Source organism: Ranitomeya variabilis, chromosome 7 (genome assembly GCF_051348905.1).
Source record: "Ranitomeya variabilis isolate aRanVar5 chromosome 7, aRanVar5.hap1, whole genome shotgun sequence".
Lineage (NCBI taxonomy): Eukaryota > Metazoa > Chordata > Amphibia > Anura > Dendrobatidae > Ranitomeya > Ranitomeya variabilis.
In genome coordinates this window covers 77,917,937-77,945,719 of record NC_135238.1, presented here as the reverse complement: position 1 = coordinate 77,945,719, position 27,783 = coordinate 77,917,937, and the positions used below count along the sequence as shown (strand labels likewise).

Genomic DNA, 27,783 nt, shown 5'->3' with positions numbered 1-27,783 from the left:
CACATAGCATGCAGAGCTTCAGGTATGATTACAGTACAGACCAAAAGTTTGGACACCTTCTCATTTAAAGATTTTTCTGTATTTTCATGACTATGAAAATTGTACATTCACACTGAAGGCATCAAAACTATGAATTAACACATGTGGAATTATATACTTAACAAAAAAGTGTGAAACAACTGAAAATATGTCTTATATTCTAGGTTCTTCAAAGTAGCCACCTTTTGCTTTGATGACGGCTTTGCACACTCTTGGCATTCTCTTGATGAGCTTCAAGAGGTAGTCATCGGAAATGGTTTTCACTTCACAGGTGTGCCCTGTCAGGTTTAATAAGTGGGATTTCTTGCCTTATAAATGGGGTTGGGACCATCAGTTGTGTTGTGCAGAAGTCTGGTGGATACACAGCTGATAGTCCTAATGAATAGACTGCTAGAATTTGTATTATGGCAAAAAAAAAGCAGCTAAGTAAAGAAAAACGAGTGGCCATCATTACTTTAAGAAATTAGGGTCAGTCAGTCCGAAAAATTGGGAAAACTTTGAAAGTGTCGCCAAGTGCAGTGGCAAAAACCATCAAGCGCTACAAAGAAACTGGCTCACATGAGGACCGTCCCAGGAAAGGAAGACCAAGAGTCACCTCTGCTTCTGAGGATAAGTTTATCCGAGTCACCAGCCTCAGAAATCACAGGTTAACAGCAGCTCAGATTAGAGACCAGGTCAATGCCACACAGAGTTCTAGCAGCAGACACATCTCTACAACAACTGTTAAGAGGAGACTTTGTGCAGCAGGTCCTCATGGTAAAATAGCTGCTAGGAAACCACTGCTAAGGACAGGCAACAAGCAGAAGAGACTTGTTTGAGCTAAAGAACACAAGGAATGGACATTAATCAGTGGAAATCTGTGCTTTGGTCTGATGAGTCCAAATTTGAGATCTTTGGTACCAACCACCGTGTCTGTGCGACGCAGAAAAGATGAACGGATGGACTCTACATGCCTGGTTCCCACCGTGAAGCATGGAGGAGAAGGTGTGATGGTGTGGGGGTGCTTTGCTGGTGACACGGTTGGGGATTTATTCAAAATTGGAAGGCATACTGAACCAGCATGGCTACCACAGCATCTTGCAGCGGCATGCTATTCCATCCGGTTTGCATTTAGTTGGACCATCATTTATTTTTCAACAGGACAATGACCCCAAACACACCTCCAGGCTGTGTAAGGGCTATTTGACCAAGCAGAGTGATGGGGTGCTAAGCCAGATGACCTGGCCTCCACAGTCACCAGACCTGAACCCAATCGAGATTGTTTGGAGTGAGCTGGACCGCAGAGTGAAGGAAAAAGGGCCAACAAGTGCTAAGCATCTCTGGGAACTCCTTCAAGATTGTTGGAAGACCATTTCCGGTGACTACCTCTTGAAGCTCATCAAGACAATGCCAAGAGCGTGCAAAGCAGTCATCAAAGCAAAAGGTGCTACTTTGAAGAACCTAGAATATAAGACATATTTTCAGTTGTTTCACACTTTTTTGTTAAGTATATAATTCCACATGTGTTAATTCATAGTTTTGATGCCTTCAGTGTGAATATACAATTTTCATAGTCATGAAAATACAGAAAAATCTTTAAATGAGAAGGCGTGTCCAAACTTTTAGTCTGTTCTGTATATGTGGGTGCAGTACTGGGTTCGGCAGGGTAACTGACCATTATTACAATACAAGACATTGCACTTCTTTGAGACATCCTTTATAATTGGTCTGCCCAGATCTGGCCGTGAGTGTCCTGATCAGAGTGTGACCGCTTCATAGATTTCTGTGGGGCTATGATGCTCGGGTCAGGAGACGTGAAGGCAGGCCGTACATTGTGATCCGATATCAGACCGATGATCATGGATGCCTGAAAGAGCCCTTATCCTGAGTGTTTTGTAGCAGGAGATCTATATACTGTCTTAGTGCCAGCCTGGTCACCTTTTTAATGGTTCTTTGGCCCCAGTTGATCACGACTTATGCTTTGCACCCCAGGCTCAAAGTACATGCACCAGGCTCCTAGAGACGTCTCATCCTTCAGGTGCTGCGCACCACAGACAAAGTGTCCTCCAGGGAAAGGAGCGCATTCCTGACGGGATCTACGCTACTTCTGCAATGTAAACTATGAGGACACATTCGGTCAGCCCCCTCCTGGCTATACACTGCACATTTTTTTCAAAAGTTGGCAGCACTGGCTGGAACTGGGGTAAAAACAAAAGTTGCCCATTAAAATTCAACATTTTATACCACTGTATAGGGGATGCGTCATAACACTCATCACCAGCAGACTGCGGAATGTGAACACAGGCTTACACTGCATCCATCATTATGAAGATTTTTTGGCACTGAAGTCCACTAATCCAGAAGACGCCATCATACAAGCGCTCGCTGTACTTCTGTCCTAGTGGCTCAGGCTACACCAATTAGGACGGGTTCAGACGAAAGAGACGACAGTATGAAAACCTGTCTAATCTTCATCAGTGTGCCAGCCATGGGCCTGTTATTAGCGTCAGTATTCATACATCAGCAATTAACAACATTTACAAGTCCAAATACAGTTAATAGGTTAATAATGGCAAAGTATCAGTAAAGGTTGTGTGAAATTCAGATGATCCGCATGGGATCCATGTTATTGTGGGCACCCATAGACGTGAATGAGCAAGTCTCATCCGAAATACAAGAGAGACTGGTGCATACTGGGATTGTGGTCACGGAGAGACTGAGCAGAGAAGACATGTGGACATTGAATAACATCGGTCCGTGCAATGTCTGATGGTAACTCACATCCGTATAATATGCTCATGTGAACAAGCCCTTACCAGAGGTGGACAACCTCCCACTAACTATTATTAAAGTGTTCTCCGCAGACTTTACAGCAGATTACCTGGATCGTCCATACTAATTACAGGCACACGGACATACACGGCCACACTATAGGAGGTTAATGGGAGGCATGGACACATCCGAGGCAGTCGGCACTTCACTGCTGGTAATGTAGACAGAGTAACCCCCGTCTGGGCAGAAATGGCACCAACACTTACAATGGCGCAGGTAGGAAGTAGTATTGCGGAGCCCTTACTGCGCTGCTCAGGGATCTCTGCACAAGACGGCCATATTATCAGGGCTGTCAGATCTATCATAGTAATTGCCACAGAGCAGCCTGACATGACGGGCTATGATCACAGATACGGCCACTTGTGACTCGGCATTCCCTGAAGCCGGCATTTCTGATGTGTCACCGTTCTGTAGGGGCTGATTTGAAGGGATGGTCTGGATTACAGGGAGGAGGTATAGAGATAAGATATGTACAGTCCTAATTCTGCCTTATCACCATAGGGTGTCCTCTGCGCAGGCTGCTGACTAATCTGTTTACCACAGGAACACTATAGATTAAAAAAGCCATATTGCATCTGCAAGAGCAGGACGGCACGCCTCAATGTCTGCAGAAACTCCGAACATCTTACCACAGACACCGGGAAAGAAGTCATCCTCATACAATGTACAGCGTCAGATACTCTTCATTATTACTCAGGTCACCGATCAGTACAGATATGTGCAAAATATATCCGAATAATGAATGGCTAACAGGTCCGGAGGATCCCTAGAACCAGGCATAAATACTGGGGGATAAAGCCATGCAGCCTCTCATTTTTAATGTTTCGGTATCAAGTGTATTGAGGCTTTATGATTAGGTTACAATAAAGGACCTGGATGCCGGAGAGTCTCATGTCTGTATTTCACTGGTTGTACTCCACGTGTCCGTGTACTGGACATAGTCGGTCACTGGGATCACAGACGAGACGATTTCTACATCATTTCTTCATGATGAATGAAAACTCCACAAATCCCTTATCGTATTCTCAACCTACGATGTCCTTTTCAGCAGTATTTTCAAGGCGATACCCATGGCATGGCTACAGACACACAATAGAGCCATCATATGATAAAAATACTTAAAGGGGCGTTAAACTTCTTGTATTACAAAAAAAACTCTCTGCTTGCAGTCAATGAATGGAGCCCTTAGGCTCTGTGCACACGATGCAGATTTTGCTGCAGGTTCTGCAGCAGTTTCCTATAAGTTTACATTACAATGTAAGCCTATGGGAAACCGAAAACGCTGTGCCCATGCTGCGGAAAAAACGTTTGGGTACTACTAACATTTCATCTTAGTAACATTTGATTTGTTAAATAATGGAGACCGTCCTTTAGGCTTCGTTCTCATGATGAGCCTGGTGAGTTTTTAATGTTGGAGATTTTCTGCACCTATTAAGAGAATTAAAGGTACTTGCACTTTTTCAATGCATTTATTATTACATTTTTATCGCATTTTTTGTCCGTTTTTGGTCTGTCATGTTTTTAACAAAGGATGTGGTCATGGGTAAATTACATGCAGTTTCTGATGTGTTCCATCACAGAAATCCAGTAAAAAAAGCATTTGTTTTCTTACAAGTCTGTAGGATAAATCTGCACATAAAACTCAGAGAAAACGACATGTTGCAGATTTGAAACCCGCACAGCAGGGTTGTACGCCGAGTACAAAGAAGCAGAATGGGCATGAGATTTCTATAAATCCCATCCACATTGCTGGGACTATAAAATGCCGTGTTGTTGACACTGCCAAAATATACAAAATCAAAAACTCACCAAAAACGCAAAACAACTCTTAGTGGGCACACAGCCTTACGACCACAGGACCGTAGTCTGAATTTCATCCGGATTTTGTTCTCTCTTGCTGTCCTTGTGCAGTCCATACACAATCCACTTCTTTTACTGTAGCAGTTATTAATCACTTGCAGGACCATTTACAGTTTCCCATATTCTAGAACTGTAATGTATTCGTAAAAACTGGATGCCATACTAGGGCAACTGATTTTTTTTCTTGCATCCAATTCTCCGGATACATTGCAATTCTAGAACACAAGAAGCTGTAAATGTTCTTGTAGATGATTAATAGCTGCTACTGTACAAAAACGGATTGTATATAGAATGCACAAAAAATGACAAGTGGGAAAACAAATAGTCCCACTTTTCTGAATGAAATTCTGAACACTTTTGCACACCGTCGAGAGACCATAACCTAACGCTGCGTGCAAAAGATGAGTTTATGATGCCGTTGTCTCATAGTCCCAGCAAAGTTGATGGGATTGATAGAAGTCTCATGCCCGAGGGGCTTTTCTGCGCTGCAGGCTTCACATCCACATGTCATTTTCTCTTGCGCTACCTAAAGGAAACTGAAAACACTGGACATGTAAAACCCTTACATTTCTACTAACTAAACCCAAATATTTGGTTGCCACCCCACACATACAGGGGTCGGCAGGTTTGGATTACCTGGTAAAAAGTTTGAAAAAAAAATAAAAGTTGCCTTTAGATCAATGTTGTTCTTACGCCATTTATTTTTAATGAACAAAACCCATAAATGTTCATCTCTTACCCTCAAAGCAAAGACGACATTAAAGAGGATCATAGTGGGCATTTCTCTTTTTGGAGAAGGGTCTGTTTTTGATACCTGAAACACAAATAGAAACAGAAGTCATTTATTTTACAATGTCTGGATTCACAGTTCAATAGTAGAAAAATTACATGGGTGCCATGTAGATAAATCTAGACCACCCTAATAGCCATTTATTAGTGATATTTCCATTATGGTACCAGCAGAGGGAACGTTATATTACACTAATGCTGTCACTATTCCTGAGCAACTTATTACCACCAGGGGGAGCAGTTGCTGGACCCAGGAAAAACTATTAAATGCCATGAAGGTACCTATATATGTCTTCTGACTTCTAAACCTGCTCACTACTGGATCAGTGAGCAAGATCCTGACCCTGACACCAAGCAAAACACATATCTTTCTCTTTTGTTATAGTAATCGATCGGTATAAGGACTCGTACACCCAGCAGTGACCTATATACGGCCGCCATGTGTACAGCACCACTCTATAATGTCATCATCTAGACGTCCCCCGTACATCCAGCATCCGACTAGTAGGGAATCTAAATGGAAAAAGGTCTCTGTGCCTCTGGCTAAAGTCAGAAGCAGCTGGAGGCGATGTCAATCTCAATATCTCAATGCAAAATGGAGAGTAATATATCTTTTACTTTCCTGTGTTATCCGTTCTTAGCACAGAAATCACATTGTAGTCACTAGAACAGGAGAGGAGAAAGTTTCCTTCCACTTCTCCATCCAGAAGTGCTCCAGCCTGAACTACACGGACCAGGTGAGATGTGTGCAGCCGGCTGTCTGAGTCTCCTGCTCTGCCTCCTATCCTCCATATTCGCTATGGATGCCAGCACCGTAGGATCACATTTCCGATACAGATGAAGGTCCACTTTCCTCAGTATCACTGTGCACAAGAGGCGATGTAGATGCACCCAATGTGTTTCAACAGTTTTAAAGGAACGGGTGATTTTCTTTCCAAGTGTTTCTTGTTTTTCTGACAATAGTAGCACCTTGGAATTGTAAATATCATGCATTGCCATGCCCCGGCCATAGATAAAAGGTCCCCCAACATTAGATATTCGGCAGGTCCCACCCAATGTTATTCTTATGTGTATGGGGGCCTCAAAGGTAACCTGGGAAATATTATTTACCTGCAGGTATAAGGTTAATTAATCTGTAGGTAACTAGTTTAAAAGCCATATAGCTAACTTATTGGAACATAGGCTACAGGGAGAAAATAAAGTTATATTCTCCCTGTAGCTGCTCACTTCCAGTTATCGGGGTGCAGGGAGCAGTAACATTCATTGCTCACTACACAGCGATTGCACTGTTATCACTAGAGTTGAGTGAATATATTTGGAATCAGTTGCTGAATCTGAATTTGCCATATTGTTACCCTATTTGCACCAAATTTATGTTGGATGATCAGTTACGAACATATTCCCTCATATCCACTCCCAATGACTCCAATGATGTTCGGCTAATATTGCAAAAACAATATTCACCGCCTATCATAATCAGAACCAAATCTTGACAAATTCGCTCAACGCTAGTTATCACTCCCCGCCACATTGATTGCCAACCTTCTGTGCACATATATGTGACACACATGCTGCAGAGCAGGCTGTCAATCAGCGTGCCAGGGGAAGACTACATTGAGCTCACTGTGTAGTAGCAGTGACTGTTACAGCCCCTGCACTGTAACAATGAATGGAAGCGAGCGGCTGCAGGGAGAATATAACTTAATCTTCTCCCTGCAGCCACTGATCCAATCAGCCGGCTGCACAGAGTTTATACAGTAGTTACCAGCACATTTACCCTATATCTGCAGGTAAATAGCATTTCTCAAAGTGACAGGAAACTTTCAATAAATGCTTGACATGGTGAGGGGCTGTCATGTTGTGCTTTCCTTCAGCTGTGAACTAGTGGGTATTTATCATAATCCACATTTCTTTTTCCCCACTATTACAAATTACAACAATTCAGCATTAAAAAAATCATTATATTCCTCTAGGTACCTCCCTATCTCTGCTGTGATCATGGGTGCCTGTGTGCATCTCTATAGAAAGCCATCTTCCCCACATTAATCCATATTGGAGACTTTTCTGCACATGGTCCATCAGCACATGGTGAATGGGTATGGGCACTTTACCTGGCACAGTGCATGCTGAAGCAGTGTTGGGTGTCCCACAAAACGCACATTGTCAATCTTCAGCTCAAACTTCTTACCGCACATATCAGATTTCGTAGCCAATATGGTGGCAAGTATGACGTCCGAAAATCTTTAAAAGGACAAGAATTATTAGCAGCAGCTCATTTCTCCGCAGTGGCCCGAAACTTGTGAGAAAGATCATTTCAAGAACTATCATTGTTTTGGATGTGAGGCAATTACATGAGATCAAACAGTGGAAGAGATGACAGGTAGTGACGGCATGCGAATTAATTCCATGCTCTGCCAGGAGGCGCAGACTGAAGAGAGAAGTAGTGCTGGTTAATCACAGCCAATGACTGCACCACGGTATACAACAATTACACATCCGTGGGAACGGATCTCAGGAAATAAGGAGAAAGTGTGATACAAAGTCACATTCACACCAGACAGCTACAGCGTCCGCTCTTGATGGTGTCAGCAACATTTCAACCAAAGACCATGTCACCTCCGTCTTCAGCTTCACGTCACCAGCGCTGTCTTTCCCTATACATTTGGTGCCTTCTCATACATATAACTGCATCCAGAGTTCATTATTGCAATGCAGCCATCATGACGTTACACAGCCATGGCGGACAATGCCACCTGAAGGGTTTGTCCCCCTTAAATACATCTATCACCTCGCCACAGGAGATGATAACTGTGCGATCGCTGGGACCCACAGGGATTACAGACAACTGAGGGATTTGTAAATACCTCTACGAAAAAAAAAAGTGTTTTTTCCATTCATTTCTATATGACCGACAGACCGGCTATCTACCATCAGTCCTATAGAAATGAATGGAGCAGAGGTCACACACGTACACCAACGATCCATTCACACAGGGAAATTTACAATCCCCGTTCTCTGTAATTTTGGATGTCAAACTATTACAATCTGGTGGATAAGTGAATCATGTGTTTAATGGGACATCTCCTCTAGGTTAGAGGAGTACTAGGAAATGTTAAGGGCATCCCATAATGCCTAAAAGGTGTGTGTCACCTATCAACTTCAACACATTTGTCTAAAATAGACACAAACACCCAAGATACTGTCTCACTCCAATATGCTTCCATTTTAAACATTTATTATTAACTTTATTAATATTGATATTAGATAAATTGGTAATGCTTAACCATGTAATGTCTGGCATACAGGTTATCAACATAGCTGATGCATTTTTGAATTGAGAACAGAAATATTCTTCAATGAGATCCAAAAGTCTCAAAATGCGTTGTATGTTGAGACTGAACATTTTCTATTGATTTAATAAAGATCACTCATTAGGCTACTATTATCCTCAGTCCAGGATCAGCCTGCGGACCCCATCACAGAACATTTCTGTTATCTTTCCTCCTGGAGGAGTGTGGTGACACAGGTTACAAAGCCTGGACACGTCCCAACAAGTGCTTATACCTACATGAGCACAACACAATAAGGCGAGCCTCCACTACCATCTATCTACATCTGTCCTCTGGTTTTTGTGATGTACTAACACCACAGACGCCTTTTTTTATTGGTTTCTTCTATATTTCTGTTACTAACCTGCATTGCTCAACTGATAGATAAGCCACTACCAGAAGTGTCCGGCAGCAGTATAGGCCCTGTAAACATTACAGTTAGCAGAACCCTCTGATTTTGGCAGAATCAGCAGATATGTATGGTCCAACCAGCCGATGTGTATGGGCCGACCACCCAATATGTATGGGCCAATCAGCCGATATGTATGGGTCGACCACCCGATATGTATGGGCCAATCAGCCGATATGTATGGGCCGACCACCCGATATGTATGGGCCAATCAGCCGATATGTATGGGCCGACCACCCGATATGTATGGGCCGACCACCCAATATGTATGGGCCGACCACCCGATATGTATGGGCCGACCACCCGATATGTATGGGCCGACCACCCGATATGTATGGGCCAACCACCCGATATGTGTGGGCCAATCAGCCGATATGAATGGGCCGACCACCCGATATGTATGGGCCAACCATCCGATATGTATGGACCAACCACCCGATATGTGTGGGCCAATCAGCCGATATGAATGGGCCGACCATCCGATATGTATGGGCCAACCACCCGATATGTATGGGCCAACCACCCGATATGTGTGGGCCAATCAGCCGATATGAATGGGCCGACCACCCGATATGTATGGGCCAACCATCCGATATGTATGGGCCAACCACCCGATATGTATGGGCCAACCACCCGATATGTGTGGGCCAATCAGCCGATATGAATGGGCCGACCACCCGATATGTATGGGCCAACCATCCGATATGTATGGGCCAACCACCCGATATGTATGGGCCAACCACCCGATATGTATGGGCCGATCAGCCGATATGTATGGGCCGACCACCCGATATGTATGGGCCGACCACCCGATATGTATGGGCCGACCACCCGATATGTATGGGCCGACCACCCGATATGTATGGGCCGACCAGCCGATATGTATGGGCCGACCACCCGATATGTATGGGCCGACCAGCCGATATGTATGGGCCGACCAGCCGATATGTATGAGCCGACCAGCCGATATGTATGGGCCGACCAGCCGATATGTATGAGCCGACCAGCCGATATGTATGAGCCGACCAGCCGATATGTATGAGCCGACCAGCCGATATGTATGAGCCGACCAGCCGATATGTATGAGCCGACCAGCCGATATGTATGGGCCGACCAGCCGATATGTATGGGCCGACCAGCCGATATGTATGGGCCGACCACCCGATATGTATGGGCCGACCACCCGATATGTATGGGCCGACCACCCGATATGTATGGGCCGACCACCCGATATGTATGGGCCGACCACCCGATATGTATGGGCCGACCAGCCGATATGTATGAGCCGACCAGCCGATATGTATGGGCCGACCAACTCTCTAGATGTGTGGAGGGAGAGGAGGATTGTGCAGTATGTATATAAATACCTAATACCTTTTTTTTTTCTCCTGGGAGATAAGCCGCCAGCAGAAGCTGACAGCGACTTTCATGACACATGAACTCTCAGACCAGCTGTGCATTTGGCCGACAGCTATCTACGGTGTATGGGCATCCTTTAGTTTCTCTCTCCTCTAATGAGTGAACATATATGGTTGTCAAACAGCTATCTAAAGGCCTAAACTAGCCCGTCTAAGGCCACATTCACACGTTTATATCAGTATTTGTAAGCCAAAACCAGGAGTTTGTGCTTTTATAATATTTTTCCGCCGATTGTTCCACTCCTGATTTTGACTTAAAAATACTGATATAAATATTGACCAAATACTGAACGGGTGAACATGGCCTTAGACAAGCTAGAAATCAGAGACAGGTAAACACTCAGAAAACAAGCAAAACATTTATTTGTTGGGTGTGATAATTTTTAAGCAGATCTAAAAATTATTGTTACTTACAGCACATCGCCCTTGATAAGCAGGACATGTGCTGCAGAGAACGGCCAATGTGCACAGAACCTTTGTTAAAGCAATCACTCGGTGCATGTAGGATTTTGGTCATCCTGCCGTAACAGGCCACATGTCCAGTGATCGACTTGCATGTAGCACATCTGTGATCGTACCGTGTAAACCCAGAAATATTTGTATGGACAGCAGTGTGCCTGCTAAAGAATCAGTATTTCCACAGTCCATTTACAGACAGGGAGACAAAGCATTTACAGATATGTTCTAGAAGGAACTAGAAGTCCAAGTGTAAGTCACAAATGGTGACATTCTGCTTTTCCCACATTGTGTTGTGCATACCTATGACTGTATCCAACATACCGTATTCATCTTTGACTTAGTAACATGATGAATGTCCATTACCTACAGGATGACTATTGCTATAATAACAGTGGGCATAGGCTACAGAAAACACTTATACGATTCTTACTATATAATCAATATAATAAATATACCGTGTGTATATGTGAAAGGTGATATAGCCGTGTGTCTGAGATAGCACAAAAAACGCACAGTGAAGCTGCTTTTTGGGAGATAAAGCTTCAAAAGTACATATCTAGGAATCCCTTGGAGGGTGTAGCCGGTACTAGCCACTTATCTCTGTGCTCAAAGTCACATATCTTACTGACTGCAAATGCATGTACTGGCATTAACGCAAGTCTGAATGAATAAACTTATCAGTGAGCTATATACATTACACACACACACACACACACACACACACACACACACACACACACACACATATTATATATATATATATATATATCTATATACACACACACACGTACATGCATACATACACAGCTCAAAAAAATAAAGGAAACACTAAAATCCCACATCCTAGATATCACTGAATGAAATATTCCAGTTGTAAATCTTTATTCATTACATAGTGGAATGTGTTGAGAGCAATAAAACCTAAAAAATGGTCAACGTATATCACAACTAATATCCCACGGAGGTCTGGAGATGGAATGATGCTCAAAATCACAGTGGAAAATGAAGTTACAGGCTGATTCAACTTCAGTGGAAATGCCTCATGACAAGGAAATGATGCTCAGTAGTGTGTGTGGCCTCCACGTGCCTATATGACCTCCCTACAATGCCTGGGCATGCTCCTGATGAGGCGGTGGATGGTCTCCTGAGGGATCTCCTCCCAGACCTGGACTAAAGCATAAGCCAACTCCTGGACAAGTCTGTGGTGCAACGTGCTGTTGGTGGATGGTGCGAGACATGATGTCCCAGATGTGTTCATTCGGATTCAGGTCTGGGGAACATATGGGCCAGTCCATAGCTTCAATGCCTTCATCCTGCAGGAACTGCTGACACACTCCAGCCACATGAGGTCTGGCATTGTCCTGCATTAGAAGGAACCCAGGGCCAACCACACCAGCATATGGTCTCACAAGGGGTCTGAGGATCTCATCTCGATACCTAATGGCAGTCAGACTACCTCTGGCGAGCACATGGAGGTCTGTACGGCCCTCCAAAGAAATGCCACCCCGCACCATTATTGACCCACTGCCAAACCGGTCATGCTGCAGGATGTAGCAGGCAGCAGATCGCTTTCTACGGCGTCTCCAGACTCTGTCACGTCTATCACATGTGCTCAGTGTGAACCTGCTTTCATCTGTGAAGAGCACATGGCGCCAGTGGCAAATTTGCCAATCCTGGTGTTCTGTGGCAAATGCTAAGCGTGTTGCATGGTGTTGGGCTGTGAGCACAACCCCATCTGTGGACGTCGGGCACGCAGACCATCCTCATGGAGTCAGTTTCTAACAGTTTGTGCAGACACATGCACATTTGTGGCCTGCTGGAGTTCATTTTGAAGGGCTCTGGCAGTGCTCCTCCTTGCACAAAGGTTGAAGCAGCGGTCCTGCTGCTGGGTTGTTGCCCTCCTACCGCCCCATTCATGTCTCCTGGTGTACTGGCCTGTCTCCTGGTAGCGCCTCCAGCCTCTGGACACTACACTGACAGACACAGCAAACCTTCTTGCCACAGCTTGCATTGATGTGCCATCCTGGATGAGCTGCACTACCTGAGCCACTTGTGTGGGTTGTAGTCCGTCTCATGCTACCACAAGTGTGAAAGCACAACCAACATTAAAAAGTGACCAAAACATCAGCCAGAAAGCATTGGTACTGAGATGTGGTCTGTGGTCCCCACCTGCAGAACCACTCCTTTATTGAGTGTGTCTTGATATTTGCCAATAATTTCCATCTGTTGCCTATTCTATTTGCACAACAGCATGTGAAATTGATTGTCAAACAGTGTTACTTCCTAAGTGGACAGTTTGATTTCACAGAAGTTTGATTTACTTGGAGTTATGTTCTGTTGTTTAAGTGTTCCCTTTATTTCTTTGAGCAGTCTATATGTGTATATATTATATAGTTGTGGCCAAAAGTATTGACACCCCTGCAATTCTGTCAGATAATACTCAGTTTCTTCCTGAAAATGATTGCTATCACAAATTCTTTGGTATTATTATCTTCATTTAATTTTTCTTCAATGAAAAAACACAAAAGAGAATGAAGCAAAACATTGATCATTTCATACAAAACTCCCAAAATGGGCCAGACCAAAGTATTGGCACCCTCAGCCTAATACTTGGTTGCACAACCTTTAGCCAAAATAACTGCGACCAACCACTCTCTGTAACCATCAATGAGCTTCTTACAATGCTCTGCTGGAATTTTAGACCATTCTTCTTTGGCAAACTGCTCCAGGTCCCTGATATTTGAAGGGTGCCTTCTCCAAACTGCCATTTTTAGATCTCTCCACAGGTGTTCTATGGGATTCAGGTCTGGACTCATTGCTGGCCACCTTAGGAGTCTCCAGTGCTTTCTCTCAAACCATTTTCTAGTGCTTTCTGAAGTGTGTTTTGGGTCATTGTCCTGCTGGAAGACCCATGACCTCTGAGGGAGACCCAGCTTTCTCACACTGGGCCCTACATTATGCTGCAAAATTTGTTAGTAGTCTTCAGACTTCATAATGCCATGCACACGGTCAAACAGTCCAGTGCCAGAGGCAGCAAAGCAACCCCAAAACATCAGGGAACCTCCGCCATGTTTGACTGTAGGGACCGTGTTCTTTTCTTTGAATGCCTCTTTTTTTCTGCTGTAAACTCTATGTTGATGCCTTTGCCCAAAAAGCTCCACTTTTGTCTCATCTGACCAGAGAACATTCTTCCAAAACGTTTTAGGCTTTTTCAGGTAAGTTTTGGCAAACTCCAGCCTGGCTTTTTTAGGTCTTGGGGTAAGAAGTGGGGTCTTCCTGGGTCTCCTACCATACAGTCCCTTTTCATTCAGACACCGACGGATAGTACGGGTTGACACTGTTGTACCCTCGGACTGCAGGGCAGCTTGAACTTGTTTGGATGTTAGTCGAGGTTCTTTATCCAACATCCGCACAATCTTGCGTTTACATCTCTTGCCAATTTTTCTTTTCCGTCCACATCTATGGAGGTTAGCCACAGTGCCATGGGCTTTAAACTTCTTGATGACACTGGGCACGGTAGACACAGGAACATTCAGGTCTTTGGAGATGGACTTGTAGCCTTGAGATTGCTCATGCTTCCTCACAATTTGGTTTCTCAAGTCCTCAGACATTTCTTTGGTCTTCTTTCTTTTCTCCATGCTCAATGTGGTACACACAAGGACACAGGACAGAGGTTGAGTCAACTTTAATCCATGTCAACTGGCTGCAAGTGGGATTTAGTTATTGCCAACACCTGTTAGGTGCCACAGGTAAGTTACAGGTGCTGTTAATTACACTAATTAGAGAAGCATCACATGATTTTTCGAACAATGCCAATACTTTTGTCCACCCCCTTTTTTAGGTTTGGTGTGGAATTATAGCCAATTTGGCTTTAGGACAACTCTTTTTGTGTTTTTTTCATTTAAGACAAATTAAATGAAGATTATAAATACCAAAGAATTTGCGTTTGCAATAATCTTCAGGAAGAAACTGAGTATTATCTGACAGAATTGCAGGGGTGTCAATACTGTTGGCCACAAATATAAATTATATATATATATATATATATATATATATATATATATATATATATATATATATATATATATATATATATATATATATATATTATATTATATATACACACACACCAAACGAGTGCCCTGCACTTAGTACAATTCCCCCATACATGTATATTAGACCAAGTGGTCCATTTATTAGTTTAGTGGGAGTGATCTGATAAAAGCACAGAAAATAACCATGTGATATTCACTGCCACTGGCAGCCATTTTGGACAGTCCGTATTCCGCCCAGGTCACAGGAGACAGACTGCACTGAAGATCACGTCACATTATGTTTGCAGTGTACACTGGTGGTATACACCACACAGATTTCCTGACGTACACCAGTGCCTCCAATGTTTGTCTCTGTACAGGCATACAGTACCATGTGTCACCCATAGGTTACAGGCCGGAAATCTCATAAATGGTGCCCTAGACTGCTTTCCAGGTGTATATGGTGACACTGTGTACACGGTGTGAATGTAGCCTTTATTAAGCTTATACAACAGGACGCAGGAAAGAAGCTGGGGACTGATTCTGTACTTCATTAATAGTTACATTAAGTTCTTGATATATGCTGTAATATTCACTTCAAAATCTCATTCCCATCTCATGCACTGCATGATACGAGGGGTCACACCATTGGTACCCTCACCCCATCCCACCTGGTGGGGCGGCCACGCTTCTATGCATGCAAAAAAGTGGAGCAGTGGCAGCTCAAATGTGTGGCTCTCTCTGTTCACTCCTACGGGAGTTGTGCTGGGTCAGATCTTTCCAAGATTCCCACAATAGAGAATGGAGAGAAATGTGCAAACTCTCGGGCACTTTTTCATTCGGTCTCTACCTTTAAGAGGCTACCATACCAGACGGAACAAGAGGCATGGTCCCTTTTAGTGATACATGTGCAAGCTTCATTTAGGAATGGCCTTTTTAAGAGGTTTTTTAGAGAGTTGCAGGAAAGTCAATGTTGCAGGACTGACTCAATGGGTAAGTATTGGTCACTTTTTCATAACATCATCTTTTATCCTGCAGCCGGAAACAAAAGCCCCAATGCCACCCACCGATGGCGTACAACAGCGGTCCCCAACCTTTTCTATCTACTTGCAGATGGTGCAGGTCGTGTGGAGCTACAGAAGGGAGAAGACTATTAAAGATATAACCGAGTGACGGCGTTTTCTTGCAGTGTTACGTTATCACCAGGGCCGGACTGGCCATAGGGCAGTTCTGGCAAATGCCAGAAGGGCCGATGGCAGTAGTGGGCCGCTCGAATGTGCCGCTGTTGGCACACTCCCCACGCTGTCGCGGCACACTCCCGGCCCCGCATTCAACTATACCGGCGTCATAGACGCCGGTACAGTTGAATGCAATGATGGAGGAGAGAGCGTCTGCTGACGCTCCCTCTCCCATCATTCCCCACTCTGCCTGCCGCTGACACTGCGGGTGCACGATGACGCCATATCATCGCGCACCTGCTGGGTGACCGGGCGGGCAGACTGCGACTGCTGAGACCAGAGCCAGAGCAGCGCAGGACACGAGGAGAGGTGAGTAGAGTGTTTTGGTTTTTTTTATCAATGAGTGATGACTGGATTGTGGAGCTATTGGGGGGGGCTGCCTGCCTGCATTACTTTCTATGGGGGCTGCCTGCCTGCATTACTTTCTATGGGGGCTGCCTGCCTGCATTACATTCTATGGGGGCTGCCTGCCTGCATTACTTTCTATGGGGGCTGCCTGCCTGCATTACATTCTATGGGGGCTGCCTGCCTGCATTACATTCTATGGGGGCTGCCTGCCTGCATTACATTCTATGGGGGCTGCCTGCCTGCATTACATTCTATGGGGGGCTGCCTGCCTGCATTACATTCTATGGGGGGCTGCCTGCCTGCATTACATTCTATGGGGGGCTGCCTGCCTGCATTACATTCTAGGGGGGGCTGCCTGCCTGCATTACATTCTATGGGGGCTGCCTGCCTGCATTACATTCTATGGGGGCTGCCTGCCTGCATTACATTCTATGGGGGCTGCCTGCCTGCATTACTTTCTATGGGGGCTGCCTGCCTGCATTACTTTCTATGGGGGCTGCCTGCCTGCATTACATTCTATGGGGGCTGCCTGCCTGCATTACATTCTATGGGGGCTGCCTGCCTGCATTACATTCTATGGGGGCTGCCTGCCTGCATTACATTCTATGGGGGGCTGCCTGCCTGCATTACATTCTATGGGGGGCTGCCTGCCTGCATTACATTCTATGGGGGGCTGCCTGCCTGCATTACATTCTATGGGGGCTGCCTGCCTGCATTACATTCTATGGGGGCTGCCTGCCTGCATTACATTCTATGGGGCCTGTGCTGCATTATATTGTATGGTGTCTGCCTGCATTACATTCTATGGGGGCTGGCTGCATTCCATTCCATGGGCCTGTGCTGCATTAAATTATATGGGGCTGTTCTGTATTACATTCTATGGGGCTGGCTGCATTACATTCTATGGGGGCTGTGCTGTATTACATTCTATGGGGGCTGTGCTGTATTACATTCTATGGGGGCTGTGCTGTATTACATTCTATGGGGCTGGCTGCATTACATTCTATGGGGGCTGTGCTGTATTACATTCTATGGGGGCTGTGCTGTATTACATTCTATGGGGGCTGTGCTGTATTACATTCTATGGGGCTGGCTGCATTACATTCTATGGGGGCTGTGCTGTATTACATTCTATGGGGGCTGTGCTGTATTACATTCTATGGGGCTGGCTGCATTACATTCTATGGGGGCTGTGCTGTATTACATTCTATGGGGGCTGTGCTGTATTACATTCTATGGGGGCTGTGCTGTATTACATTCTATGGGGCTGGCTGCATTACATTCTATGGGGGCTGTGCTGTATTACATTCTATGGGGGCTGTGCTGTATTACATTCTATGGGGGCTGTGCTGTATTACATTCTATGGGGGCTGTGCTGTGTTACATTCTATGGGGGCTGTGCTGTATTACATTCTATGGGGGCTGTGCTGTATTATAGTCTATGGGGGCTGTGCTGTATTATAGTCTATGGGGGCTGTGCTGTATTACATTCTATGGGGACTGAGCTGTAATGCTGGATACAGCTGTAATTATATGTTATATAGTCGTGTTACACTCCCCTTACTTCTTGTAGCCTACAAGTGTACAAAGATATTATACAGTCACCATGCGACAAGTGGGCCTGTGTGACTTCAAATGCCAGGGCTGAATTTTTGTCCCAGTCCGGCCCTGGTTATCACCATTAACCCTTACCACGATTGCGTTACATATTCACAGTACGGTTTCATTTAGGCCTTGGAACGATTCATAACATAAATGTAAAATAAGAATTTCTCAGGATTCGGGAAAGCAGAAATCTGAGCCAAAAAGTGTTAGTCGATTGCAAGTCCATTAATAAATGTAGTTATTCACAATGTGATCCATAGACCAGCACACATAGGGGACGTCAGCATCGTGTAGGAGATCTAGTCTTACCCCGCAACCAACTGCTCGTCGCTTACAGGACATGGCTCTCTGGAATAGGAACGGGAGGGAGCCATCAACAAAGAAACGAGACAACACAACAGTAAGAGCTGCGCCACCACAGCGGCACGGTGCACACAGCCTTGTAGGCTACGGCCACAGGATGTAAGCAGTTTACAGCCATCTCCCATTTCAAGTCATTTCCCCCAATATATAGAATTTGCTGTGCTACCCATACCATTTTTGCCCATTGGGCTGTATGGTGCAACAAACAGGAAGCCAAAATGAATTCATGAATCCAGACAGCGGATACATGGCGCCCGATCCACGCACAGAATGTATTTGGCTTAGTGTATGGCTATATGATTTCTGCCATGCATGTTTGACTCTCAAGTGTTGCTACGTTTCAGAGAAAAAAAAAAAACATACATTACCGAGCCGGACGGGAGACTAGTGGAAAATGCAGATCCTAAGCCGCGTCTCCCTGCCTGCTCCCCTGGAGGGACAGGTCTCTTCCTATACACGCGGCAGGAGACCCGTCACTCAAAGGGAGCGGGCAGTGATGGGAAGGGGCGGCTTTTATAGCATCTTTCTCTGAAACAAGATTATCTTTTTCCAACTGAGAGCAATAATCTTGTTGTTATAATCCCTTTTAATGGATAACAAAAATAAAATAAATGATTTTACAAAGCAAGATTTCGGGACTTCTTAGGTCTCATCAGGCATGGAAGCTTTATAATATTGGGTCTTTGTTAGCTATCCTAGTATCATAACTGCAAGATTATGGTCTTGTTTTTCCCAGTAACAAACCTTTTTTTTTCCTTTCTCTGAAACGTTGCAGCGTTTCAGGGTTAAACATACCTGGCCGAGCAGATATCACCAGAGCCCATGCATGCATCAGCAGTTGGGATCCCTTTAATGCTAATGAGATGTAGATACATGGTCGCTGTCCCAAAAGTCTGTGTGCAGTGCTCGTCTGATCTGCAGCATTAGACAATACAAACTTACTAGACACTGGCTCACCTTGCAGGAAATGTTCACGGCTTACCATACAGAAAGCATCCGCAAGCAAAAACAAGATGTTATTCCCCCACATAGCAGACACTGACATTTCTAGAATGAGTGCACAGGAGCCAGAAGGCGGCCGGTAGCTTATACATACAATGACATACCATGATTAGGCCTGTCCGGGACACATCAGTTCTGCCTTGATGCAATAATTATAACTGAAGTGGACGCCTTGCAGCCAGACTAATAAATCGGTCACGTTGTATATCTATACGGATGGCTCCCTGCATGTGCTTTGCATCTTACTTTCCGTGCGGAGGATCTTCAAAGCCAACCTACAAGAGCGGGTGACCTCTGAGCTTATATACATGGACACCTTCACACAGTACAATAGTTTTTGCAGCAATTTGTCACCTGTGTGTTCTTGGGATCATTCTCTATCCAGGCTGGATTGTCATAAGCTGGTTTTCTTTGTCCCAGCGATCAGCATCCATGAAGATATCTGGCAGTCATGTATACAGCGAGTAGTAACAGAGACAAAAGTGGGGTTATCCTTAAATTAGACGCTTACCCACAGCAGTCACCCCATGACATGTGTGAAATATTACTATCCGCTTATCAGCAGTGGGAGAAAGAAGACTGTCAGTGACCTGGATCTACAAGGAATCCACAGCCTGATCCCTTATTAGGTTGGAGGCCTCATTCTCTTCTGCCCCATCCACATTTGTTGGCCGCACATGGCAAATAAATAAGTACACCCTCTAACAATTATATTGCTGAAATGTAAGTGTGTGCTGTGATTATTGTACTCAGCTACCACTGGTTTCTCTGGTGGCCAGTGACTGTAATGAGACCTGCCGGCTCGCTCCATGCGGGAGACTAAAGTCTCTGTTGTATTGAAAGACTGTGATAGACTTACAGTGTAGTAGTCACCTCCGGGTCACGCAGAGCAGTGACACCATGTAGAAGAGCAGAAGGACAGCGCTGGACACCGGAGAAAGCGGCGGTAGTGAGTACATTAGCGCACTCACACTACATTATATACACACAAATAATAAAATGTTAGTGGGAGCGCTTCTGTAAGGAAAAATGGAAGCTAAATCTTAGGGTATATCGGGTGGTGGAGGGTCCTTGGAGAGAAGCCATCAATAGAAAATGACCTATTGCTTAACTGAGGTTTTTGCTCTACATGTATTTGTGAAAAATGTTTCCTAATTTATTTTTATATCATGATGTTTTATTAAAGACAAAATGTATAATCCTTCAATTTTCAGACTGGCCACTGGCACTTTTTTTTTTTTACACTTCTACTTCTGGTCTTTTCAGGAAGAGTTTTCAGCAGGCACCTTATCAGAGACAGGAAAGGCCTATGTACACAGCTGCTAACACAGGATCTACCAATCATAATAGGCGGTCACAGCTGACTCTGCTCCCCTCCCATTACGATGACCTTCGCACACACTCCTCAATTGCTTCATTGCTGCCAGTGTGTGTGAAACAACAGGAAGAGTCTAAAATAAAAAAAAAACTCCAGCGGCTACGTGAACATAGCAAAATTTAATATTTTAAAAACAGATTATGATATGGAAAAAATAAAGAATTCCAAAAAATGTAATCAAAAACTACATTTTACACAAAACCCTGATGTAAACAATAGGCAATTTGCTGATCGTATCTGCCCTTTAGGCCCCCATACACATTACATGAACATGGGCAAGTGAGCAATCATTTAATGTTGGATTTTTTTTCTGCTGCTGATCTAACAAAAAAAAAATCAATATGCCCAACCAGAAAGCATCAAAAACCATGCAGCTTTATTTAAAACATGTGTCAAAAACACAATAAAGATGCACGTAAAAAACACACTGAAAAAATGTAATGGAAAAAAAAAAGCAAGTAACCCAACTGGTGCAGAAAGGCTTCAGGATATCTCAGACTGCTAAAAACCCTTGCAGGATATTCACCGATTTAAAGGGGTATTCCCATCTCCAACATCTTATCCCCATATATAGTAGATGTAAAAATAATAATAATATTAGCAAATACCTCCAATTAGAAATGTAGTATAGTTCTTCTGATTTGCTATGTCTCTTTCCTCGTGTGCAGGTATTGCAGGACCTTAGTTATCCACGGTTACGACCACTAGGAATTAGCTAACTGTCACTATATCCATGGTCGTAACCATGTATACCTAAGGTCCTCCAATCCCTGCACATGGGGAAAGAGAAGAACTATCCTACATTTCTAATCGGAGGAATTTGCTATTATTATTACACCTACTACAGATTGGGAAAGGATCTAGAAGATGGGAATACCTCTTTAAGCACCGTGGTCCCCACACTCAGTACAAAGGTCCACTATACCACTACCTAACCCACTAATACCTGCAATCCAGAGGAATTTATCTAATCTGAACCAATAGAAAGGACTTCCAGTAAATCAGGATCACTGACCAGCCAAGAGGGTTTGGTTTAATGTTATAAGCTCAGAGACCACCTCCTGTTATGTCAGGTGCACTTTCAGCCACTCCCTGCTTCTCTTTTACACTCGCACAAGCTTATTTTTTCTTAACAATTGTGTTAATACTAAATCCTTATGACATGTAGAAGACACATAACCCAGCAGCATATAGCTCAGCAGTGAGTATTGTACTCTATAGCACCCTCCATGCTATTCAGTTCACCTTATAGTCATCACACCTTGTTACCATTTACACATAAGCAATATTGTTGCTTTTTTGTCACCATTTAAAAAAAAAAACTAAAAAAAAAAAAAATCTGCTTTACGTTTTCCAGTTTTGTAATAGCAAAGAGGTCCACCCACGTGACAGACTGTATTCTCTAATCCGCCGGCACCTCTCACCAGTGAGGACATTAAACATTTTATAACTATCTTTGGACTAATCAATACCTTTGCTTCTGTAGACATGTCTGGCTGTCACACTCTTTCTTTTTTAAAGTTAAATATTTGATTTAACAAATTAAGTGATAAAACTATGGCCCCGATTCATGAAAGCAAGTCTGTGTAAATCGTTTAGAAAAAGTCGGAACATTTTTGGACAATGCTGATTTACGCAGAAATTTTGCGACTTGGTCAAAATGGCCAGAGCTGGGGTGGCACTGAGGCGGGACGCCACAACTCATCTAATTCATGTTGAGCTGTGGTGTTCCCCCCGACAGAAATCTTACTCCAGTTCCTGATTGGAGTAAAGGCTCATGAAGACGTCTGTGCAAATCAGTCCGCTCCCAGGCTGCAACGCACAGACTTGGCCTCGGCTCACTCGGCCCCAGGATCACAGCTTCATACACGTCTTTGAGGCCGTCATGCTCAGGTGGAAAAACTGCAACCAGTCTGTGCATTAGGGGTCTGTGGTCAGATCGATGTGCACCGACATCTGCATGAGCTCTACGTTTTGCGCATGGAGGTGCACGCCACTTGTCAGATACTCCGGATTCATTAAGGAGTGTGTGCCTCATAGTGAATCAGGAGCATAGGATTCCAACACAGCCCCTCTACTTGGGTGTATCCGGTCACAGAGGGGGGCAGCTAGAATCCAATAAGCAGACTTTTCCTAACTGATTAAGTTGCTGAATTTATAAAACCAGTTATGCAAATGTAAAACTGCCAAACTAAAGAAGCCCTCCCATGAAGTTTTTTATTACTAAGTCTGTGTATATGAGCATGGAGCATAGTGTGTGTCAATATAGTCGCCTACCACTGCCTTCTCCGCAGTCCAGCACCGTTCTGCTGATCTTCTCAGTGACGTCACCGCACTTCAGCCTGTCCGAGTCCCTCTATGCCCTGTGTGTGAGCCGGAAGCCTCTTTTACCATGTTAGTCTATGGGGCCTCGTTCTGACACTCCACAGACTTACATTGTGAAAATCACTTCTGGTACTCAGAGTATGACCCAGAGAGTCTGCAGAGCGGTGATGTTAGAGAATAGAAGCAGATCAGCGCTGAATCCTGGAAAAAGTGGTAGTAGTAGTATATTAACACAGACTTTACACTATGCACAGATTAAGACAAAAAAAAACAAAAAAACTTCATGGGACGGCTCCTTTAAATCGAATGCTAATGGCCACCCAGTTTTTCAGGTAGACAGCAGCTTTACTGAAAGCATTGCACGGCCATTAACAGTCAATGCCAGTGGTCATGGGCATCGCAGCTGACACTGTGGCACATAAAACACAGCCACCAACTTTTTCAATAACTACTGATGGTGGATCAAGAGAAGAAAGGCTCAAATGAAACTGGCTCAGGAGCCGTCACAATAATCTAGTTTGACAGATAATGCGTCTGTGCCGTGCTTTACATGTAGGATACGGTAGAATGTAACATTGCATGTATACTTAATGTAGCATTAATATCGTACTTGGAGTCTCCATCAGGATCTTCAGCAATGTCCCCAGTGTTATTTAAGGCATAGCAGCTTCTTGGATTACCTAGAACAAGTCTTCAGTTAGTCTTTGAAAAATACAACAGTTTGGAACAAATGTGACTCTTGGTAAAGTAAATGGTAACCTTTAGGAGTCGTACGGTCACAATGTCATTGCATCATGCAAGGGTCTTATTAGAAAAGGCAAGCAGTCTGATACAACAGGGGAACTAGTAGAAGGCATATCCTTTGCCAACTAATAAAGGGGATGTCATCAGAAAACTAACTATTGTTTAACCCCTTCATCACAGCGAGATTTTGAAAGCTTGAAAAAAGTCCGCACCCAAAACGTCGCAGGATGTGTGTAATCTGCATGCCAATTGTCTGTCCATGAGGTCTCCATGAAATGCTGGCGTGCCTACAGCTTATGTATCTCACTTCATGGATTAGACATTATCTTCTCCTGGATGGTCTTACAGGACTTACTGGTGGAACCAGTCCAGAAAGCCATATATCCAGCAAGTATCTGCCATATATCAAGCAAGTATCTGCCATATATCCAGCAAGTATCTGCCATATATCCAGCAAGTATCTGCCATATATCCAGCAAGTATCTGCCATAAATCCAGCAAGTATCTGCTATATATCCAGCAAGTATCTGCTATATATCCAGCAAGTATCTGCCATATATCCAGCAAGTATCTGCCATATATCCAGCAAGTATCTGCCATATATCCAGCAAGTATCTGCCATAAATCCAGCAAGTATCTGCCATAAATCCAGCAAGTATCTGCCATATATCCAGCAAGTATCTGCCATACATCCAGCAAGTATCTGCCATACATCCAGCAAGTATTCGCCATATATCCATGCAAACCCCATTGAGTATTATCAATTGTATCTATATTATCTGGTTGATGTCTGTGGTACTGTGGACGGGCGTTTAGCTGCACTATGGGTAAGTTTTATTTCACATCCCTTTCCATGTGGTTTGACTAAATGGTTATTTATGGTTTACATTATATGCATATTTGCTTACCATTTTGCCATCCCTGGTACTTAGAGCTCACTTACTCTGTTCCTTCATTACCCACAGCCTGATATTACTCCGCTCTGCCACCAATTCTTACTTGGAGTAGTTTTCCTCCTTTTTTTGATCCCTCTTACATGAATCATATTTAACCCGATTGATGTTTTCTTTTAATATGTATCTATTTTAAATAAAATGTATTTCATTTTCATATTTACCTCTTTTGAGCGGTGTGTTTTGGATACTTTGTATCCTTTCCTTAGGCTGTATTTACAAAGTTGTATAAGTTTGCATTTTGGTGCAAATGAACAATAAAACAAACTGTGTACACAGACTTTACTGTAGGAGATGCACTCACTTGTCTGTAAGGATTGTGTCTCTGGAGCTCCCTGGAAAGGATAGCGGAAGAGCAGCTTATTTCCACGGCTTCCTGAACTCACCAGGATGACACTTATAGGGCTGGTGTTCTCGCCCATCGTCTCTGAATTCTGCAAAGTACAAGCAATCGTCAGTGCACGGTAACAGAGATCACAGCAGAAATGTCGCCCAGAAGGGAGAAGGGCGACAGCGAGCGCACAGCAGAAATGTCGCCCAGAAGGGTGACAGCGAGTGCACAGCAGAAATGTCACCCAAAAGAGAGAAGGGCGACAGCGAGCGCACAGCAGAAATGTCGCCCAGAAGGGTGACTGAGCGCACAGCAGAAATGTCACCCAGAAGGGAGAAGGGTGACGGTGAGCGCACATCAGAAATGTCGCCCAGAAGGGTGACGGCGAGAGCACAGCAGAAATGTCACCCAGAAGGGAGAAGGGTGACGGTGAGCGCACATCAGAAATGTCGCCCAGAAGGGTGACGGTGAGCGCACAGCAGAAATGTCGCCCAGAAGGGTGACAGCAAGCGCACAGCAGAAATGTCGCCCAGAAGGGAGAAGGGTGACAGCGAGCGCACAGCAGAAATGTCGCCCAGAAGGGAGACAGCGAGCGCACAGCAGAAATGTCGCCCAGAAGGAAGACCGCGAGCGCACAGAAATGTCGCCCAGAAGGGTGACGGCGAGCACACAGCAGAAATGTCACCCAGAAGGGTGACGGCGAGAGCACAGCAGAAATGTCGCCCAGAAGAGTGATGGCGAGCGCACAGCAGAAATGTCGCCAAGAAGGGTGACAGCGAGCGCACAGCAGAAATGTCGCCCAGAAGGGAGACAGCGAGCGCACAGCAGAAATGTCGCCCAGAAGGGAGACAGCGAGCGCACAGCAGAAATGTCGCCCAAAAGGAAGACCGCGAGCGCACAGCAATGTCGCCCAGAAGGGTGACGGCGAGCACACAGCAGAAATGTCGCCCAGAAGGGTGACAGCGAGCGCACAGCAGAAATGTCACCCAGAAGGGTGACAGCGAGCGCACAGCAGAAATGTCACCCAGAAGGGTGACAGCGAGCGCACAGCAGAAATGTCGCCCATAAGGGAGAAGGGTGACAGCGAGCGCACAGCAGAAATGTCGCCCAGAAGGGAGACAGCGAGCGCACAGCAGAAATGTCGCCCAAAAGGAAGACCGCGAGCGCACAGCAGAAATGGCGCCCAGAAGGGAGAAGGGCGACAGCAGAAATGTCACCCAGAAGGGAGACAGCGAGCGCACAGTAGAAATGTCGCCCAGAAGGGAGAAGGGCGACAGCGAGCGCACAGCAGAAATGTCACCCAGAAGGGCGACAGCGAGCGCACAGCAGAAATGTCACCCAAAAGAGAGAAGGGCGACAGCGAGCGCACAGCAGAAATGTCGCCCAGAAGGGCGACTGTGAGCGCACAGCAGAAATGTCGCCCAGAAGGGCGACTGTGAGCGCACAGCAGAAATGTCGCCCAGAAGGTTGAGGGCGAGCGCACAGCAGAAATGTCGCCCAGAAGGGAAAAGGGTGACAGCAAGCGCACAGAAGAAATGTCACCCAGAAGGGAGAAGGGTGACAGCGAGCGCACAGCAGAAATGTCGCCCAGAAGGGAGACAGCGAGCGCACAGCAGAAATGTCGCCCAGAAGGGTGACGGCGAGAGCACAGCAGAAATGTCACCCAGAAGGGAGAAGGGTGACGGTGAGCGCACATCAGAAATGTCACCCAGAAGGGTGACAGCGAGCGCACAGCAGAAATGTCACCCAGAAGGGTGACAGCGAGCGCACAGCAGAAATGTCGCCCATAAGGGAGAAGGGTGACAGCGAGCGCACAGCAGAAATGTCGCCCAGAAGGGAGACAGCGAGCGCACAGCAGAAATGTCGCCCAAAAGGAAGACCGCGAGCGCACAGCAGAAATGGCGCCCAGAAGGGAGAAGGGCGACAGCAGAAATGTCACCCAGAAGGGAGACAGCGAGCGCACAGTAGAAATGTCGCCCAGAAGGGAGAAGGGCGACAGCGAGCGCACAGCAGAAATGTCACCCAGAAGGGCGACAGCGAGCGCACAGCAGAAATGTCACCCAAAAGAGAGAAGGGCGACAGCGAGCGCACAGCAGAAATGTCACCCAAAAGAGAGAAGGGCGACAGCGAGCGCACAGCAGAAATGTCGCCCAGAAGGTTGAGGGCGAGCGCACAGCAGAAATGTCGCCCAGAAGGGAAAAGGGTGACAGCAAGCGCACAGAAGAAATGTCACCCAGAAGGGAGAAGGGTGACAGCGAGCGCACAGCAGAAATGTCGCCCAGAAGGGAGACAGCGAGCGCACAGCAGAAATGTCGCCCAGAAGGGTGACGGCGAGAGCACAGCAGAAA

General features: G+C 45.2%; 1 protein-coding gene across 10 annotated transcripts in view; it reads right to left on the bottom strand.

Moving 5' to 3' along the window:
- NPRL3 (NPR3 like, GATOR1 complex subunit) overlaps positions 1-27,783 on the bottom strand; it is a 72,701-nt gene that overhangs the window by 43,275 nt on the left and 1,643 nt on the right. For 4 of the 10 annotated variants that reach the window (XR_013218237.1, XM_077275309.1, XM_077275307.1 and 1 more), the window contains exons 2-6: positions 25,409-25,538; positions 24,018-24,087; positions 18,649-18,687; positions 7,611-7,740; positions 5,450-5,524 (exon numbers count right to left, since the gene is read on the bottom strand). Coding sequence is in view for 9 of the 10 variants with exons in the window: in XM_077275309.1 (XP_077131424.1) it covers positions 5,450-5,524; positions 7,611-7,740; positions 18,649-18,687; positions 24,018-24,087; positions 25,409-25,526 (432 nt within the window). In the remaining variant the exon portion in view is untranslated. Of the gene's footprint in view, positions 1-5,449; positions 5,525-7,610; positions 7,741-18,648; positions 18,688-19,659; positions 20,672-24,017; positions 24,088-25,408; positions 25,539-27,783 lie in introns of those variants that run through there. The other 6 variants (XM_077275313.1, XM_077275311.1, XM_077275310.1 and 3 more) reach the window with 3 other exon arrangements.